At 41.5% G+C, this 17,811-nt stretch overlaps 1 protein-coding gene across 8 annotated transcripts in view; it reads right to left on the reverse strand.

Moving 5' to 3' along the window:
• Spred (Sprouty-related protein with EVH-1 domain) overlaps nucleotides 1-17,811 on the reverse strand; it is a 215,361-nt gene that overhangs the window by 59,957 nt on the left and 137,593 nt on the right. For 4 of the 8 annotated variants that reach the window (XM_071688249.1, XM_071688345.1, XM_071688083.1 and 1 more), the window contains 2 exons: nucleotides 3,233-3,413; nucleotides 2,649-2,817 (listed from right to left, as the gene is read on the reverse strand). In XM_071688249.1, the coding sequence (XP_071544350.1) occupies nucleotides 2,649-2,817; nucleotides 3,233-3,382 (319 nt within the window). In that variant the 5' untranslated portion in view covers nucleotides 3,383-3,413. Of the gene's footprint in view, nucleotides 1-2,648; nucleotides 2,818-3,232; nucleotides 3,414-7,246; nucleotides 7,425-17,811 lie in introns of those variants that run through there. The other 4 variants (XM_071688162.1, XM_071687988.1, XM_071688551.1 and 1 more) reach the window with 4 other exon arrangements.

The following is a 17,811-nucleotide window of genomic DNA, read 5'->3' on the forward strand; positions in this document are numbered from 1 at the left end:
GGGTGGCTGGAAATCCTCCCATCATTATCTTTTTTTTTTTTTTAATTTTCCAAAAGAAGGAACAGAGAAAGGGGCCAGGTGAGGATATTCCCTCAAAGGCCCAGTCCTCTGTTCTTAACGTTACCTCACTAACGCGGGAAATGGCGAATAGTTTGAAAGAAAATATATATATACATACATACACATACTAAGACATATACATATATACACATGCACATATTCATACCTGCTTGCCTTTATCTATTCCTTTTTTTACCCTGCCACACAGGCAATAGCATCGCTACCCTCTGCTTCATCGAGGTTGCGTCAGGAAAACCAGACAAAAAGGGCCACATTCATTCACACTCAGTCTCTAACTGTCATGTGTAATGCACCGAAACCACAGCTCCCCATCCACACCAGGGTTGACATGCTGTCAATGGACTGAACCAGGGCTCATGAAGTATCTGGGGTAAACCATGAAAGGTCGGTGGGGCCTGGATGTAGATAGGGAGCTTGATGCAATGAAACCACAGCCTCCAATCCACAAACCAGGCTCTACAGATGTTTCCCTGTTTCTCCTGACTACTTCACACATCAGTCTTCTGATGCCATGTTACCCTCCATATACCACATCACACTACTTCACTGTATTGTGTGCGCACTTTGCAAAATGCTGCATGTTCAGGCCTCAAGCGCTCAAAAACCTCCTCTCTACCTGCCTTACTCCCTTAATAAAACTCTTCGCTGCATCCAGCAGTTTTCCTCATACGCCAAAAGTTCATATCACCTTCTGCAAAGGAACTCATCATATGCTTTTCTAGATTCATATATGCCACATGCACATGCTTCTGTTTCTCAAGTCTTTCTTACAAACATTCTTCATAACTAATGCCTGATGTACACATTCTCATCACTCCTACAGCCACATTGGTCTTCCCTAATCTGAAGCTCTGTGCATGAAACCACCCTTTCAATTAACACACTCGCATACAACTTACCATGTACACTTGAAAAACGTATACCAATGTAATTAAATGTTCACATTTGTTCCCCATTACCTTTACACACTGTAAAGCCATTCCATCACTCCTCAGCCTCCATGCCATAAGCCATACAAACACAAAATCCATACTAACCAATCAACAACATAATCACCCCTTTCTTAAGAAATTCAATAGAAATATCATACATTGAAGTTTGTCTATGTAAGGTTACACCGTGAGTGAAGAGTCACCTTTGGTGAGGCTGTATCACTTGGAGTAAAGTCAAGTCAAAGAACTCACGCCAAAGGATTCATAATTTCTTTGGTATTGAATGCAGTGCAGCCTTGGGTTGCAAGAGCCTTTCGAAAGGATATCCCAGGTAATACTAGGATCTGTTCTTAGAAAGGGGTCCTGGGCAATCTTAAATATATATACATCTGTTTATTCAGTTATACAAACACATATGCAATGCATATTTCTTGCATTCAAAGCAAAGTAACTTCTTTAATGTGAATCAAACATTTTGACTAATAAACACTGTTGTGTGTAGACCTCCAGACTAATGCACAAAATTCTACAACACTATATTTCTGATATATCTACCAAAGATTTGAGGCAATTATGATGCACAAGTAAGATGCACAACTTCTTAAAAAGCTGTATACATTTTTGAAAGCAAGGTAAAAGCAATAATGTGTTTCCCTGTGGAAGAAATGCTAACTGGTTTACTACAGTTAAAACAAAATATATTGTAAAGGTATAATTGTGTACAGTATAATATCAAAGTCACTAATCTTGGAGTTGAAAATTTGCTGTAAATATCAACACAAGGGTAAAGTCCTTTTAAATTGTATGTAATTATCTGAGATGAAGCAATAAAAACGTATACCTTACTTTAGTTTCAGAGTTTGTCTTTCACCCCTGCTGGTCAATGCAACAATGCAATTCTTGTAAATGCTTGGTTTGGTAATTTTTTTGTTGCAGATCTGCGTATGTTAAATACTGTGCAACCTAGAAGGGCTGGTGCTCTTTGGAGAAGCTGTCCAATTATGTTTTAAAAATGTCTATGGTGTCCACTGTATGTGCCAGTTATAATACAAATACACATGAGCCTCTGGCATCTATGTAGTTTCCTCTAATATCTCCTATGGCTTTTAACTGCCTACATGTAAGATCACTCCTTGCTTAAATGACACACTAGGCCAAATGTTGCACGTAATCTACTAGGCATTTGTGATGCCACTTTAAAACGTTTCCTAACATGTGATGATAAACTTATGCATGTATGTTTTGTATTCATATAGGTAAGATGCACACTGTGGCTATTCATCTATTCATCTCTCTGATGCCCATTCCCTTTGGGTACTCCCTCGAGGGGACAGCCATAGCAAAGGAATCTCCATTGCAGGTGAACTTCAGTACCGCCTCATAGCCTTTAATGCCTCATCCTTGACAGGTCACTGGTAAAGAGAAACTCTTGCACAATGTTTTCAGAGGCTCCTACCTAATGTTCTCACCAGCTACTATAACTTGTGGTATAAGTAATAATTTCAACAATCACTACAGGAGCAATGTTGCACAGTTAGCAGGAAACTGAAAACAAAAAAGTTTTCTCAATGCAAACTTGGTGAAAGGGTGAAGCATTAGCAAAACCATTTTTCAAATAAAAAAGTGCTTACTGACCATCTAATAGATCATGTACTGCCATGCGTACGCCTTTGTCAAATGCTCTGGCATCAGCGGCTGTTTGAAAGGTTAGTCCAAACTTCTTGTCTCCTGTCTTCCAGTGGTGAAAGGCGGGCATTACTCTGTTGTATTGAAAATCCTTTTTTATTGTACAACTCAAGACTACCTGCAATCAGAAGAGGCATTACGCTTCACTTAGCGGATGAACATACACATGTTGCTACATATAACATATATTTTCCTTTAAAAAAACATATAGACCAATACCCCTAAGAGAAAAAAAAAAGAACTGCTATTCTTTTGCTCCTCAGAATGCCTTAATTCTTTTTAAAACATCAGATAAACTAAATACAACCCATCAATTTAAGCTCATGAGAATATATCATATCTCAATTATATATATCACTTTCAAAACAAGTACCCTATACTACAGCTATCTTCATATATGACTGATCTAAAAAGACACTTTACAGGATGAAATTGCTTTCATGCACGACACCTATTCTTGCAAACGATGATCTAGAAAAGTTATTGCAAACACTATCATTTGTTCATAAAGATAGGTCTTGATGTCTACTAACAGTCTGATCTGATATTCTCTTGCCGTAGATGAGATACTCGTGTTTGGGGTCGTCAAGGTCGGGTTGAGTGACACGCTTCCTGACAGACACGTTGGAAAGGCCGCCCCCACTCAAGGGCACCCATCCTCCAGTGCTGTCATCACGCATCATCACCTGAGCACGCACTCGAACCAAATAGTCGCTGAAACAAAAGTCAAAACATTAACCACATCATACCTCCCAAATATAACCATCAAATATAGTTACACCTGCTTCACATAACAATGCATTTTTTTGGTACAACACTTTAATACTTTAACAGAGCAACTTCAATCACGGATATACATGAAAAGTTATATGAAATAAGGAAAAATCAATATATAAATTATTTTCTTTTTCTGATTACTTTCAACTCTGCCTACTATAATTTTCCATACAAAAGAGAGACTACATGAATGTCACTAAACCCCAAAAATATTACTTCTAACCGTTTAGGCGTACAATGCGAAACTTACACATCTATAACAAGCATAATTTACAGATGGTTAATTCTGTAAACTGTGGCAAACATTAGGAATACACATTTAGCTGTACTTTCAACGAACTGATACACAAAGTCCTATAATTCAGAGTACATTCTTCATACTCTACTTGGCGTCTCTGACCAAAAATGTGTCATCTAAAACTGCATAATAACTGTACAGGATGTTCTAATAAGTGATTCTTTAGAAAAAAAAGTATATTGGATAAATCACTATGATGTAAAAGGTGGTGGCAAAATAACAAAATAAAATTCAAATTACAAGAACTTTTCGTTTTAACATACGCATCCATATCACTTCTGAAACACCAAAAATAGATGATTAAGATAACAGTAAAAGTTTTTCGGAAAAATAACACACACACAGATATATATATATTTCTCTCGTGTCTACCGTGATGTGATTATTACACGAAAGTGCACTTGGGAACTTATCGTGTTTCATTTTCCCCGTGGACTCATAGGAATATATATATATATATATATATATATATATATATATATATATATATATATATATATATATATATATATATATTCTGCTTATTGAATTGACAGAATCGTGTAAAAGAGCCTGTGTATTTCAGTTAACTGGAGAATATTATGCGATGAGTAACCCTCTTTCACCAGTAGTACGCAATCTTTACTTGGAATTCTTTGAAACAAAATTACTAAACGACAGCTTACCCTCTAAGGCAATTTGGCTTAGGTATGTAGATGATATTCTTTGTGTTTGGCCAACAAACGAAAATTTACAAACATTTCTCCCTTTACTTTACAATTTAGTACCTTCTATCAAATTTCTGTGGAAGTGGAAAATAATTGTATTTCTTTTTGTGTTAAAGGTTCTAGTCACGGACAAAAGTCCACATCAAGGCCGGGCCTTAAATGAGATATATAGAATCATGAAACGGAAAAAAAGATAAGGGAAAATATTTATGAATTTTGGAGGAAAGGAAAAACCTGTCTTTTGACATATATCAGGTCTTAGTTATTAGATAAGACATGAGAAGACAAAGAGTTCCAAAGCTTCGACGTGTAGGGATAGAAGCAGGTATAAAAAACGGACCACCCTCGAGTTGCTGATGGCCACACAATAAACATGTGACGGAGCAGCTTGCGTGATCTAGCTAGTGGTGTGGGCACACAAGCAGCCAAATCTCCGGAGCAAAAGCCAAATATCTATTGAAGAGGGAAAGTGAACCAACATTGCGGAGTAGGGTAAGGAGGTCAAGCTTGGAAGTTAGCTTGAACAGTTAATAAGGACTGCTTTCGACTAAATTCTGTCAAGTACGGATGCTGAGCTAGAAACACCCCAAATACGAGTGCAGTACTCCATACAAGGACGAATCAATCCCTTGTATAAACGGAGCAACTTTTCAGAAAAAAAAATTTCGACATCTAAATAGGACACCCAGTTTCTTTGAGGCAGACTTAGCTATTCCAGTAATATGGTATTTCCAAGAATGAGTGGATGGTACAGTAATACCAAGAATGTTCATTTAAGTCGGGGTGGAATTACAGAGCCGTCAAAGGAGAGACGATAGTTGTAAGGAGTTTTCGATGGAGAGATGGGTAGAATCTGGGTCCTAGAGGCACTGAACTTATTTGTGTACCCCACTGAGATATCCTGTCCAAGTCTTAGTTTACTGAGGAAGTTGTGTTAAGACAAGATGCTGATCGAGTGAGAGAAGGAGTAGAATTGAAGGATGAGGATAAATGCAGTGTTGAGTCGTCAGCGTATGAGTGCACTGGATTATCTTTGGAGGAAACCGTTGATAAAAAGAGAAAAAGTATAGGGGACAGGGCAGAACCTTGAGGGACACCACTGTTGATGGAGAGAGAGAGAGAGAGAGAGAGAGAGAGAGAGAGAGAGAGAGAGAGAGAGAGAGAGAGAGAGAGAGAGAGAGGGGGGGGGGGGCTGATTCATCAATAACCACAAAAATAGATCGGCCAGCGAGGAAGCTAGATATCAAAAGGCAAGGTGAGGGAGGGAGGCCAAAAGAGGGGAGCTTAGAGATGAAACCCCGATGCCACACCCGGTCTAAAGCCTTAGATATGTCAAGGGCAACTATACATGACTCCCTAAAATCTTTCTGAGGTCATGACCAATTTTAGACTGCATGACCCGTAGGGATAGAAACGTGTTTAATATACAGAAAACCCAACGATGTTTGTTCTTATATTCATTATTACTCAGCTATCATCATTCCAGTCGATGTTCCTTTGGGCATTACGTATTTGCAGTCCGAAATCTATTGATGATGAGTTTAAGATATATTCTATTGAATCCAAGTTAAAGTATCCTAGATCTTTCATTGATAAATCTCTTAAGTTGGCAAAGAAATCATTTTAGATTTAAATCCAAAACTCTCCTTAGTAGCAAGAATCGTTTAGTTCCCCCTTTTACCGATAATTTTACATTACTTCCCAGGTTGCTTAAATCCTTTAATGTAAATGAACACCTTCAGCAATAACAATACTATAAAGAATATCTTCTTCAAAAACTCACCGGAAAATTCTGCGGGCTGTTTACAGAATCCCTTGTAAAAGCTGTAATATGTTGTTTTTGGGCAAACTGGTAAGGATCTTTATGTTTGACTTAAGCAACACAAATATAGTATAAGAAGAGGACGAGAATCAAATGCTTTATTTAATCATGTTAAAAATCATGACCATTGTATCAACTGACGTAACACTCATTCAGATATTAACAGTTGAACTCCTTTACGAGAAATATTGAATCTTCCGTTCTGAAATACACAATGAATTAATATTAATGAAAGTCTATACAAACTGGATAGCTTTGTTGTAGGCAAAATATGTAAACAGTTCCTTTTCTTGTCCACAAAATAAAATCTTACGACAGGCATGATGCCACACTCGAACACTACCATCCTGTAACGCTTGTTTACCAATGGCGTCTTAGGTTTCTTCCTTGTATATTAACTGACTGTTCTACGTCTATCTCATTCTTGGACTTACCCATACGATGTGATCATTACACGAAAGTGCACTTGGGAACTTACCGTGTTTCATTTTCCTCGTGGTCATATATATATATATATATATATATATATATATATATATATATATATATATATATATATATATATTTTTTTTTTATACTACTCGCCATCTCCCGTGTTAGCGAGGTAGCGTTAAGAACAGAGGACTGAGCCTTTGAGGGAAATCCTCACTTGCCCCCTTCTCTGTTCCTTCTTTTGGAAAATCAAAAACGAGAGGGGAGGATTTCCAAACCCCCCCCCCCCCCCCCGCTCCCTCCCCTTTTAGTCCCCTTCGTAGTACGACACGCAGGGAATACGCGGGAAGTATTCTTTCTCCCCTATCCCAGGGATAATATATATATATATATATATATATATATATATACATATATATATATATATATATATATATATATATATATATATATATATATATATATATATATTCTATGACTTTGAAATGTATGATCTTACGGCACAACTAACCTGCCACTGGAGGAGAGTCGAAACCAGCGAACCATTGTCTCCACTAGTGTGGTCCTCAGTTCGTGGTGAAGCAAGTCCTGCCTAGCACCTACTCACACCACTCTACTGACGCAACTTCCCAACGCTTGGTGACTATAGTGTGATGAATGTTGCCACGAGTTGCGACAGTCATGAACAAATCACAGTCGTGAAGGTGAGACTAGGAGGATGGACGCCCACATCCACAGCATGAGGATTCTTAATGGTTGACACTATACACTGACCACTCAAAAGCACCTCAGTAGGGAAACAAAAACCTTCAGCTCTCAAAGACAGGGCTGGGTTCAACACAAGACCGGAAGTGCTTAAATGTGAGCGGAAATACCCGGATACCCGCGGGGCGGAAGTGGGTGGCAGGCAGGCGGGCGGGTGGGCGCAGATGGTGGGTCGTCATGCTACGCAGGCATCACACTCCCACCAGCTACGAAGAAAGCCCAGGTCTCGTTTCATATACTCATCAATCAATTTCACACGTCTGAACCATCACCGAACACGCTTTTTCCTGCGAGTTTCTTAGCGACAATATTTCCTCTATTTCCCGACACTTATTAACAACGTTACATCAACAGGATGTAAACACACCACCGAGCAATGATCCACCGTAATGTGCACTCGTCAGTTTACGTGCAATAAAAAAAAATAAAATAACTTTTACAGCAACTGCAGTCCATGAATGGGAGCACATGCACTTGTATCTTGGGCTTGAACACCTCACTCTCTTCACACAAGCTCTCCACTAAATCAACGTGCGAATGGTCATCTGGAGAAGTCTGTGACCGCGTTTAGCACACAAGCTGAGGGTTCTTCATAGTTGCCAGACTGCCTTTATTTTTGGATTTCTGACCAGCCTGCTACACTGATGGGAAAGTGACACATTTCTTGAATCTCACGTGCGAACGAGTAGCACCATCGCACGTCGTTTCCGTATATCCTCAGCGTGGTAGCTCAAACGCTCCTTTCACACGTGGCAACTGAAATCTCTAAGCGTGAATGAATCGCGTAGTTCATGGATGCAGAAGGGGGAGGAGGGAGTGGAGCGGAGGCAGGGAGGTCTTGGGGGGGGGGGGAGATAACTCCGCCCCTTTCCTTTCAAGAGACTAACCCGCATCCGTTTTCACTTACAGTTTACTGTGCAGCCTCTTATCATCGAAATATTTCTCTTGGATCTGTACATTATCTCTATGAATATTATCATGAGGTTTATCATTCATACTTATAAACGGACAAACACGTATGATTAAATTTCTTCCTATTTCTTCTTCGTAAATGCGCGGGATTCTCGAGTCGGGGGAGGGAGGAGGTGAGGTGGAGCCGACGGGGGGGATGGACAGCGGGACCGAGCCAGGTGCCGTGATGAACGTCCGTGTGTACTGTTACCCATCGAGAATAATATCACCAACACCACCACAGTCATGATTGCTGTTGTCACTATGGTTACCGATAAGAAAAAAAGAATAACTGATGAACGATTTCAACATTCATGTTTACGATACGGCTTCACAGGGAGTCCTACTGGTTATAAGATGCGATACCCAAACCTACTATGATCACCTGCCAACAATGTTTTCCCGATTCCCATAATGGGAAAAATGCGAGCTGGAAAAAAAAACAACATTCACGTTCACAAGTAGTTAAATCCTTTTGTTCTATAATCATTAGAATCTCACAGATGAATCGTGTCTAGAACGACAAATGGGAATTTATGAAGTGGACGACGAAAATGAGAGAAAAGACGTATTAAAAATATAAAGTGCTAGGGCAAGAGAAAGCCAGAGACGAGAGCAGGTGGGCCAGACGGAAGGGCTAGGCTGCATGGTGAGGATATGAAGGCCGTTACGTCCCCTGAAGGCCAAGTTCAGGTGCAGTAAGTCAACAAGCCTTACAGCTGAGTCACTAGAGAGGCCAGTCCAGGGGTATGGTATCCGAGACGTGAGTACTAAGGTAACAGCGGCTAATTCGCAGATATAATTCATACGGCATACTTCACAAATATAATTCATCATAACTTCAACTGTATGGAATAATTACCTAGACGAGGAAACGCCTTAAGAGGTGTGGTGGCCACGGAATGAGCACAAACTTTTACAATGGACGTGGGGTGAACTGGGACTGGGCAATATAGATGGGGATGATGGGTCACAGAAGGCGGACGGGGAACAATGAGCTGGAGCAAGATTCACAGTTGGGGCCTGACATTACGTGATCGTACTGGTCAAGGCCTATTGTCTGTTAGATCCCATGATTAACAAATACATATATTCCTATGAGTCCACGGGGAAAATGAAACACGTTAAGTTCCTAAGTGCACTTTCGTGTAATAATCATAACATGGGGGGGGGGGGGGGGACACATGAGAGAAATATAAGCCAGTTAATATATACAACGAAGAGACGTAGCTAGGACGCTATTTGGTAAACATGCGATTGTCCAAGACAGACAACGAACGAGCGTGAATTGTTTACAAATTTTATCAACAATAAAGTTATCCAATTTGTATAGACATTCACTAATATCAAGGTTTTATTTAATCTGTGTATTTAATAATAGAAGATTCAATGATATTTCTCGTGGTACTGGAGTTAGAGTTAATAACTGAGACGGCATTACTCCAGTCAGTACAATGATCATAGTTTTTAACGTGATCAAACAAGGTATTTGATTCTAGTCCTGTTCTTATACTATATTTATGTTGCTTAAGTCTAGCAGAAAGATCCTTACCAGTCTGCCCAACGTAAAACTTATCACAATTTCTACATGGCACTTTATAGATGCACCTAGGAGAATTTTCTGGTGAGTTCCTGATTAAGATATTCTTATAGTATTATTGTTGCTGAAGGCAACATTTATATTAAAGGATTTAAGCAACATGGGAAGTAAAGTAAAATTATCATTAAAAGGGAGAACTAAAAGATTCTTGGTATCAATGGGAAGTTTGGGCTCAACTCTATAAAATGATTTCATTAGGAACTTAAGGGTTTTATCAATGAAAGATCTAGGGTACTTTATCTTAGATCCAACAGAATATATCTTCTCAAACTCATCATCAATATACTCTGGACTGCAAATACGTAATGCCCTAAGGAACATAGATTGGAATGATGATAATTTAACTCTGTCATGTTGAGATGAGTAATAATGGATATAAGAGCATACATTGGTAGGTTTTCTGCATATGATAAACTTGTTTCCTTGCCTATGGATCATGCAGTCTAATAATGGTAACATACCATTATTTTCATTTTCTATAGTAAATTTCATGGAAGGTACTAAATCATTAAGTAAGGGAAGAAATGTTTGTAAATTTTCATTTGCTGGCCAAACACAAAGAACATCTACATACCTATCTTACCTTCTAATGCAAATTTCATGCCAAATGGCGTCCTAGCTACGTCTCTTCGTTGTATATCAACTGACTGTTATATTCCTCTCTTGTGTCTCCCCTGATGATGTGGTTATTACACGAAAGTGGACTTGGGAACTTATTGTGTTTCATTTTCCCCGTGGACTCGTAGGAATTTACTTGATCACACGCAAAATTGTGATCCTTTCCAATATATATATATATATATATATATATATATATATATATATATATATATATATATATATATATATATATATAGTAACTCCGCTGCCAATGAAGGGGAGGGATAAAGTAATAAGAGTAATAGGCCCTCCTATGACCATACTTATGTGACGCTACCGCCACCGAGAGGGTAGGGTCAGGTAGTTGGCTCCTCCCAATACCCTAGCAAACTCGAGGAATATCGCGTCCTCTACCCTTGTAGCAATCCCTTAGGTAGCTGGCTGTTGACAGCAGCTGTCCAGGATGGAACTACCATCCTGAGTAACGCGCATCAAATTGGTGCCCCGAACCATCAACTAATATCATTCGTTCTACACTTCTTTCCCTTTTCCGTTCCAACGGTACTATAGCTGTCTCTCCCGCAGGCAAAACAACTCTCTGATTCTCGTTTCTCCTTTACCTTGGATAGGTGCTCCTACTAACTCTATGTCCTTGCCCGTAATATCTCCTTAAACTGGCCGAAGAGAGATTCTTTCTGGACACAAGCAAGGTTTTGGGACCTGGTGACATCCATCTCCGTATGCTGAAAGAGTGCACCTCCGAACTTGCACCTGTGTTTGCTCGTCTGTTCCGTTTCTCTTTAAAAACCAGAACTTTTCATTTCTCTTGGAATCATTCGTTGGTACATCTCATCCCTACGAAGGGTGACTGTTCTGACCCCTCTAACCATCGTCCTATTGCTTTGACAATACACCACTATCAAAGCCTGAATCCTTCGTCGACTCATGACACTTTGAATCTCACAGTCTTCTCTCTGATTACCAGTACGGCTTCCGGAGGGCGAGATCCACAGGTGATATTCTTTCCTATCTTCCTCATGTCTGGTCATCATCCCTGAGAGATCTGGGGGAATCCTATGTAGTTACCCTTGATATATCCACAGCTTTTGACAGGGTGTGGCACCGGGGTCTCATTTTTAAGTTCCCTTCTGTTTGCTTCCCTCCCTCACTTTGCTCTCTCATATCCAGCTTTCTCTCTGGCCGAACTATCACGTGGTTGTTGATGGTTCAGCCTCTACCCCTTCCTCCATCGACTGTGGTGTCCTGTCTCCTACAATTTTTCTTCTTTTCCTCAAAGATTTCCTTTCTTCGACCAATAACCAAATTCACTCATACACTGACGACTCAGCACTGTAATCCTCCACATCTTACAATTCTGCTCCTCCTTTCCGTCGATCTGCATCTCGTCTCGACACGACTTCCTCAATAAACTCAGACCTGGACTATCGCAGTGGGTAGACGAAATCTGGTTTAATGCCTCTAAGACCCAGTTTCTGCCCACCTCTCCACTGAAAATTCCTCACAACTTTCCTACTTTCTTTGACTGTTCTGTAATTCCACCTTTTGACTCGATGAACATACTTGGTATTGCTGTAACATCCATACTATCTTGGAAACACCATATTGTGGAAATGGTTGAGTCTTCGTCTAAGAAACTGGGAGTCCTGTTTACATGTCGAATTTCCTTTCCTCCGAACATTTGCTCTGATTATACAAAGGATTGATCCGTCCTTGTATGGAATACAACTCTAACATCTGTGGTTGTTCTAGCTCTACAACCGTACGAGACAGTCGATTCAAAAGTGGTTTGAATAATCAACTCTCCCATGCTGACTTGAAAACTTGACCCACTTGTCTTACGCCGCAATGTGGGTTCACTTTCCCTCTTCTATAGATATTACTGTGGGTTTTTGCTCCCATCGCAAGCTAGATCATGCAATACTCGGCAAGCTGCTGCGTCACGTGATTATTGTGTGGTCGTTGGTAACTCAAGAGTGGGCCATTTTGATAACCGTTTCTTTCCCTACACCTCGCACTTTGAACTCTCCACCCTTTTATGTCTTTCTCAATAACTTTGAGCTGGCACTGTTTAAAAGACATGTTTTTCATTTCCTCCAACATTCGTGAATACTTTTCCTTGTTCCTGCCTTTAATCAATCCTATATTTCAATTAAGACATGGCCTTCATGTGGACTTTAATCCGTGGTTAGAGCATCCAGTAAGAAAATAAAACTTGAGGCAAGCTGCTGTGTTATGAAATCTATGGCAGGAAGTGGGTTCTCAGATGAGATATGTGCAACGAATACAAGGCGAGTGGAAGATCCACAGAATTGGATGAAGACGTTAGCAACAAGGGAAGAGAAAATACGGGGAGAGCAAATACGATGTAGATAAAAAAAAAAAAGAAGAGACAATTGAACCAGGAAGACAAATATAAGAAAATGAAGAAGGGAAACGGTGAATGAAAAGAAAGAATTGGACGATCAATAAAATGGAGGTGTAAGATACTAAAAAAGATAATGATGGTTACATGGAGCAACAGGAGAGAACACTAGCAATCAATCGCACACAAAAGGCAAAACTCAACTATGGATGTTGCTGTAAAGAACTACTCGGAATTAATAATACACCTGGATATTACTGTCTCGCTGCATAATATATCTAGAATCATATGTCATCTCCAGTCATCCAAGGATGCCAATACGTTACGACAGCAGCGCGAATTAAGCTGATGTAAACGAGTTCGTGACCAAAACGATAGTTTCCTGGAAATATGAAATCACGATAGAAAAAAAAATAGTTCTCCCGGTAATCAGGATGGTTACAATTCGTACGTCTGTTATATCATCTCAATCTAAAGCCAGACACGAACACTATATTCCCTATACTGTATAGAAGGGTTCAGGGGTCGTGTTCTGTAGTAGGCCCAAGCTGGAACAATGAGGCGTAATGCACAACCTCCCAAAACACACACACACACACATTCCGAATCAAACACAACTGGAAAACTGCTACTGACACGATGAGGCACATCACTCTAACTATATCCAACGAACTCCCTTCGTAATCTTGAATGGTCAGGCTCCAGTCGGGCCAAAGTCCACATCAAGGCCGAGCCTTAACTGAAAGATAAAGAAGTTCATGAAAGGGAAAAAGAGGAGACAAGGAAAAGTGTTGAATTTTGGATGAAGTGGAAAACCAAACCTGTCTCTTTTAAAATGTGCCAGGTCATAATTATTGGGAAAGACATCAGAGGGTTATCACAATGGCCCACCCATGAGTTGCCAGCAGCCACACAGTAATCTTGAGACGTAACAGTTTGCCGACTGTTGCATGGTCTCGCTAGTGATGTGGGCAGTACAGAGAGAGAGATTACGGGAAGGGCATAGAATTGGTAAGAGGAGAAACAAGAACCAGAGCGAGTATATTTGTCTACGGAAAGACAGCTATAGTAAAGTTAGATAGGAAAAGTGAGGGAAAGGCAGAGCGACAAAAATTGTTAACGATGCCTTTGGCTGCATACCAGAAAGACAAATCTGTAGATGAAGAGGAGAGGTTACCGCACTTCCTTTGAATAAAGAAAAGCTTTGCCAAACGGATATGTTCTCGCAGTGATTACGGGCACTGATAAATGCTGAATGAAAGTAAGTGGAAGGAGAGTTTTTCCAAGCCCGATATGCCTGATCCCTTGCCTGAACGGTCTCCGAACAAGAACGGTGGAACCATGGATTAGAAGAAGAGGTTATAAATGCTTCCATTCATGCAACAATAACCTCTGCCATAAACACGTCTGGCGGAGACAGAAGCATCTCCACGTAAGGGACGGTAATTTACCCAAAGAAATTCAGAAAGAATTTTCGTGAGTCAGCTTTGGAGGACGTGCCAATACTTACGTTTAGGAAGGGCTTAGGGGCTTCTGGAGGGGGAGGAGGTGTTAAAATAGATTTACGAGTACGTGGTCAGATGAGCCAACTAGAGGCGAGAGTGTGTAGTTACAGGGAGAAGGATTAGAGGAATAGCAGATCCAGAAAATTAGGCGAGCGTTCACGGCGGTCTGGAATATGGATGGAATAGGTGATAATCTGCTGTAGATCATTAAGAATGGAGAACGTAAGTGTTTCCAGTCCCTCCACCATCCGTATGGGAGGAGTTCACCCATTCCCTACAGTCAACGATGAAATCCCCTCAGTGGAAGATCTCGGCTTGCGGGCATGAGTCTGTGGGACACGGCCTCATGGCAAGAGTTTAGATCGTCGGAGAAAATTATAAAATTTGTAGAATTAGGAGAGCAGTTGGCGAAACAAAGGAAAACAGTTGTGGGCGTTGGGAGACAGACCTACAGCCAAATAGCATCAAACTTTGGGAACTTCAGGTCCTCGAGGCGTGCCACAGGTGTGATGGAGTAAGCACAGGCACCACCTCTGAACCGCGATCGTCAGTGGAAATTATAGATGATATGAGAAAGGGGACAAGTGAGATCATCATTAGACACGTGGGGCCCAGAGAAAAATAAGATATTAGGATAGGTATGGGACAGATGGTGCTCAGAAGAAGAGAGTATACTAGAAGGACCACAAAATGTTGATATAGTGAATAGTGAATAGAGAAAGGCAGGTCTATCAGAGAGGGAAATATCGGTACTGCTAATGTCTGAGCCCTCCCACTCACTGGCAGAGGAGTCAGGCAGGAACTCGTCGATTCTTAGCACCCCATGATGCTAGGGAAGAAGGAGGCCTTAAGTTTGTACGTTTAAAAACGAGTGAGCAGACAAGAGGTGGCAAGAGAACTTGTGTGAAGAAAATAAGCGAGATCCGAGTCAGACTAGCGCGGTAGTCCCGTTCTGATGAGACAAAGTAAGATCAGCAATTCTAAGCTGAAAGGGGGGGGGGGGGGTGTAAGATGGTTCCGGGCACCACTTTAACGCTCCTCATTCACGACGGTAGCACCAACCCGGCGCCAGCTACTGTCAAAAGCCAACTACGTATATATGAATAATTCATGCAGGACCATTTCTTATGACACGATGGTAACATATATCAACTAATGAGCATAATCACACCCAAATGTCACTTAGAAAAATATGTATAAGCAAAGGAAAAAGAAAACAGAACAACACAAATGAACACACACATATACATACATAGGCAAAGATACTCATACTGAGAGAGAGAGAGAGAGAGAGAGAGAGAGAGAGAGAGAGAGAGAGAGAGAGAGAGAGAGAGAGAGAGAGAGAGAGAGAGAGAGTCGCAAGCCCAGATAAGTATGTAAATACACTTACAAAAATGTTGGCAGTGGTGGTGCGGGCAAGACAGATCGTGGTGGTGTGGGTAGGATAGGCAGTAGTGGTGGAGGGGGCTGTGTTGGTGTGGCCAGGGGTGGGGGACTGGTGATGTGGGCAGGGAGGGACAGCGGTGGTGTGAGCAGGAGGGACACTAGTGGTGTGGGCAGAGGGGTACAGTGGTGGTGTGGGCAGATGGGACAGTGGTAGTGTGGAAAGGGGGAACGGTGGTGGTGTGGGCGGGGGGGGGGGGGGGGGGGGGGGGGGGGCAGAAGGGCACAGTGGTGGCGTGGGCATGGGGCACAGTGGTAGTGTGGGCATGGGGCACAGTGGTGGTGTGGGCAGAGGGGTACAGTGGTGGTGTGGGTATGGGGCACAGTGGTGGTGTGGGCAGGGGGGGCACAGTGGTGGCGTGGACAGGGGGAACAGTGGTGGTGTGGGCATGGGACACAGTGGTGGTAAGGGCATGGGGCACAGTGGAGGCGTGGGCAGGAGGCACAGTGGTGGTGTAGGCAGAGGGGCACAGTGCTGGCGTGGGCAGGAGGCACATTCGTGGAGGAAATGGTGTCACAAGACACCAACTCTCCATGTGGTACTTCCTGCCCCATACATCTCACGTTTCCACCACATCTTAAGGCTGGGTTCTCGTCTTGCGGTGCACCATCGAGCAGGCCAGCCTTGTAACCCTACCACCTGACTGTAGGAATGATGATCAGGCTCCTCAACTTCACCTTCCACTCAGCACCATCTAACGACTCACAGTAGCTTAGGGTTCATCCTAAATTCCAGTAAGCTATTTACGCAAGTTTGCTCGACCACTGGTTACAAAATGGACCATCCACATTATATCCCTATCCACAACCAGGCCCACAGACCTTATCATGGTTTACCCCAGACGTTCCACATGCCCTGGTACAATCCACGGACAGCACGTCGAACCCAGTATACCACATCATTCCAGTTCACTCTATCAAGTTCACTCCTTTCACCCTCGTGCATGTTCAGGCCACGATCGCTCAAAATCTTTTTCACTATATCCTTCCATCTTCAATTTAGTCTCCGCATACTCCAAATTCCATCTACTTCTGACACATATACCCTCTTAGTCAACCATTCCTACTCATTCTTTCCGTATGTGCAAACCATTTCAACACATCCTCTTCTGCTCTCTCAACCACACTCTTTTTTTTTTCATTACCACACGTCTCTCTTACCCTTTCATTATTTACCCGATAAAACCACCTCACACCACATATTATCCTCAAACATTTAATTTTCCAACACATCCACCCTCCATAGCACAGCCTTATCTACAGCCCCATGCCTCGCATCCATATAATATTGTTGGGACTAATATCTCTTCAAACATAACTCATTTTTACCCCCGTAGATACGATCACTCTTTCCACACATTCTTCAGCGTTCCTAGAACCTTTGTTCCCTCACCCATCCTATGACTCACTTCCGATTCCATGATTCCAATCGCAGCCATGTCCACTCAAAAGTATCTCAAACCACTTCTTCCAAGTTTTCTCCATTCAAAGTCACTCCCCAACTAAACTGTTCTTAATGACTGAGGGAAGGAAGGCAAACACAGAGCATCTGACTGGGGAGGAGCAGTGTGGTTTTAGAAGAGGTAGAGGAGGATATGTGGATCAGGTGTTTGCTTTAAAGAATGTGTATGTGTGAGAAATACTTAGAGAAATACATGGCTCTGTTAGTGGAATTTGTGGATTTGGAGGAAGCATATAAAAGGGTTGAGAGATGCCTTGTGAAAGGTCTTATGAATGTACGGTGTTTGAGGAAAGCTACTAGAAGCAGCAAGATTCTAGCAAGGGGGTAAGGCATGTGTATGCGTAGGAAGATAGTAAATGGTTCCAAG

The sequence above is a fragment of the Panulirus ornatus genome, chromosome 1 (genome assembly GCF_036320965.1).
Source record: "Panulirus ornatus isolate Po-2019 chromosome 1, ASM3632096v1, whole genome shotgun sequence".
In the NCBI taxonomy this organism is placed as follows: domain Eukaryota; kingdom Metazoa; phylum Arthropoda; class Malacostraca; order Decapoda; family Palinuridae; genus Panulirus; species Panulirus ornatus.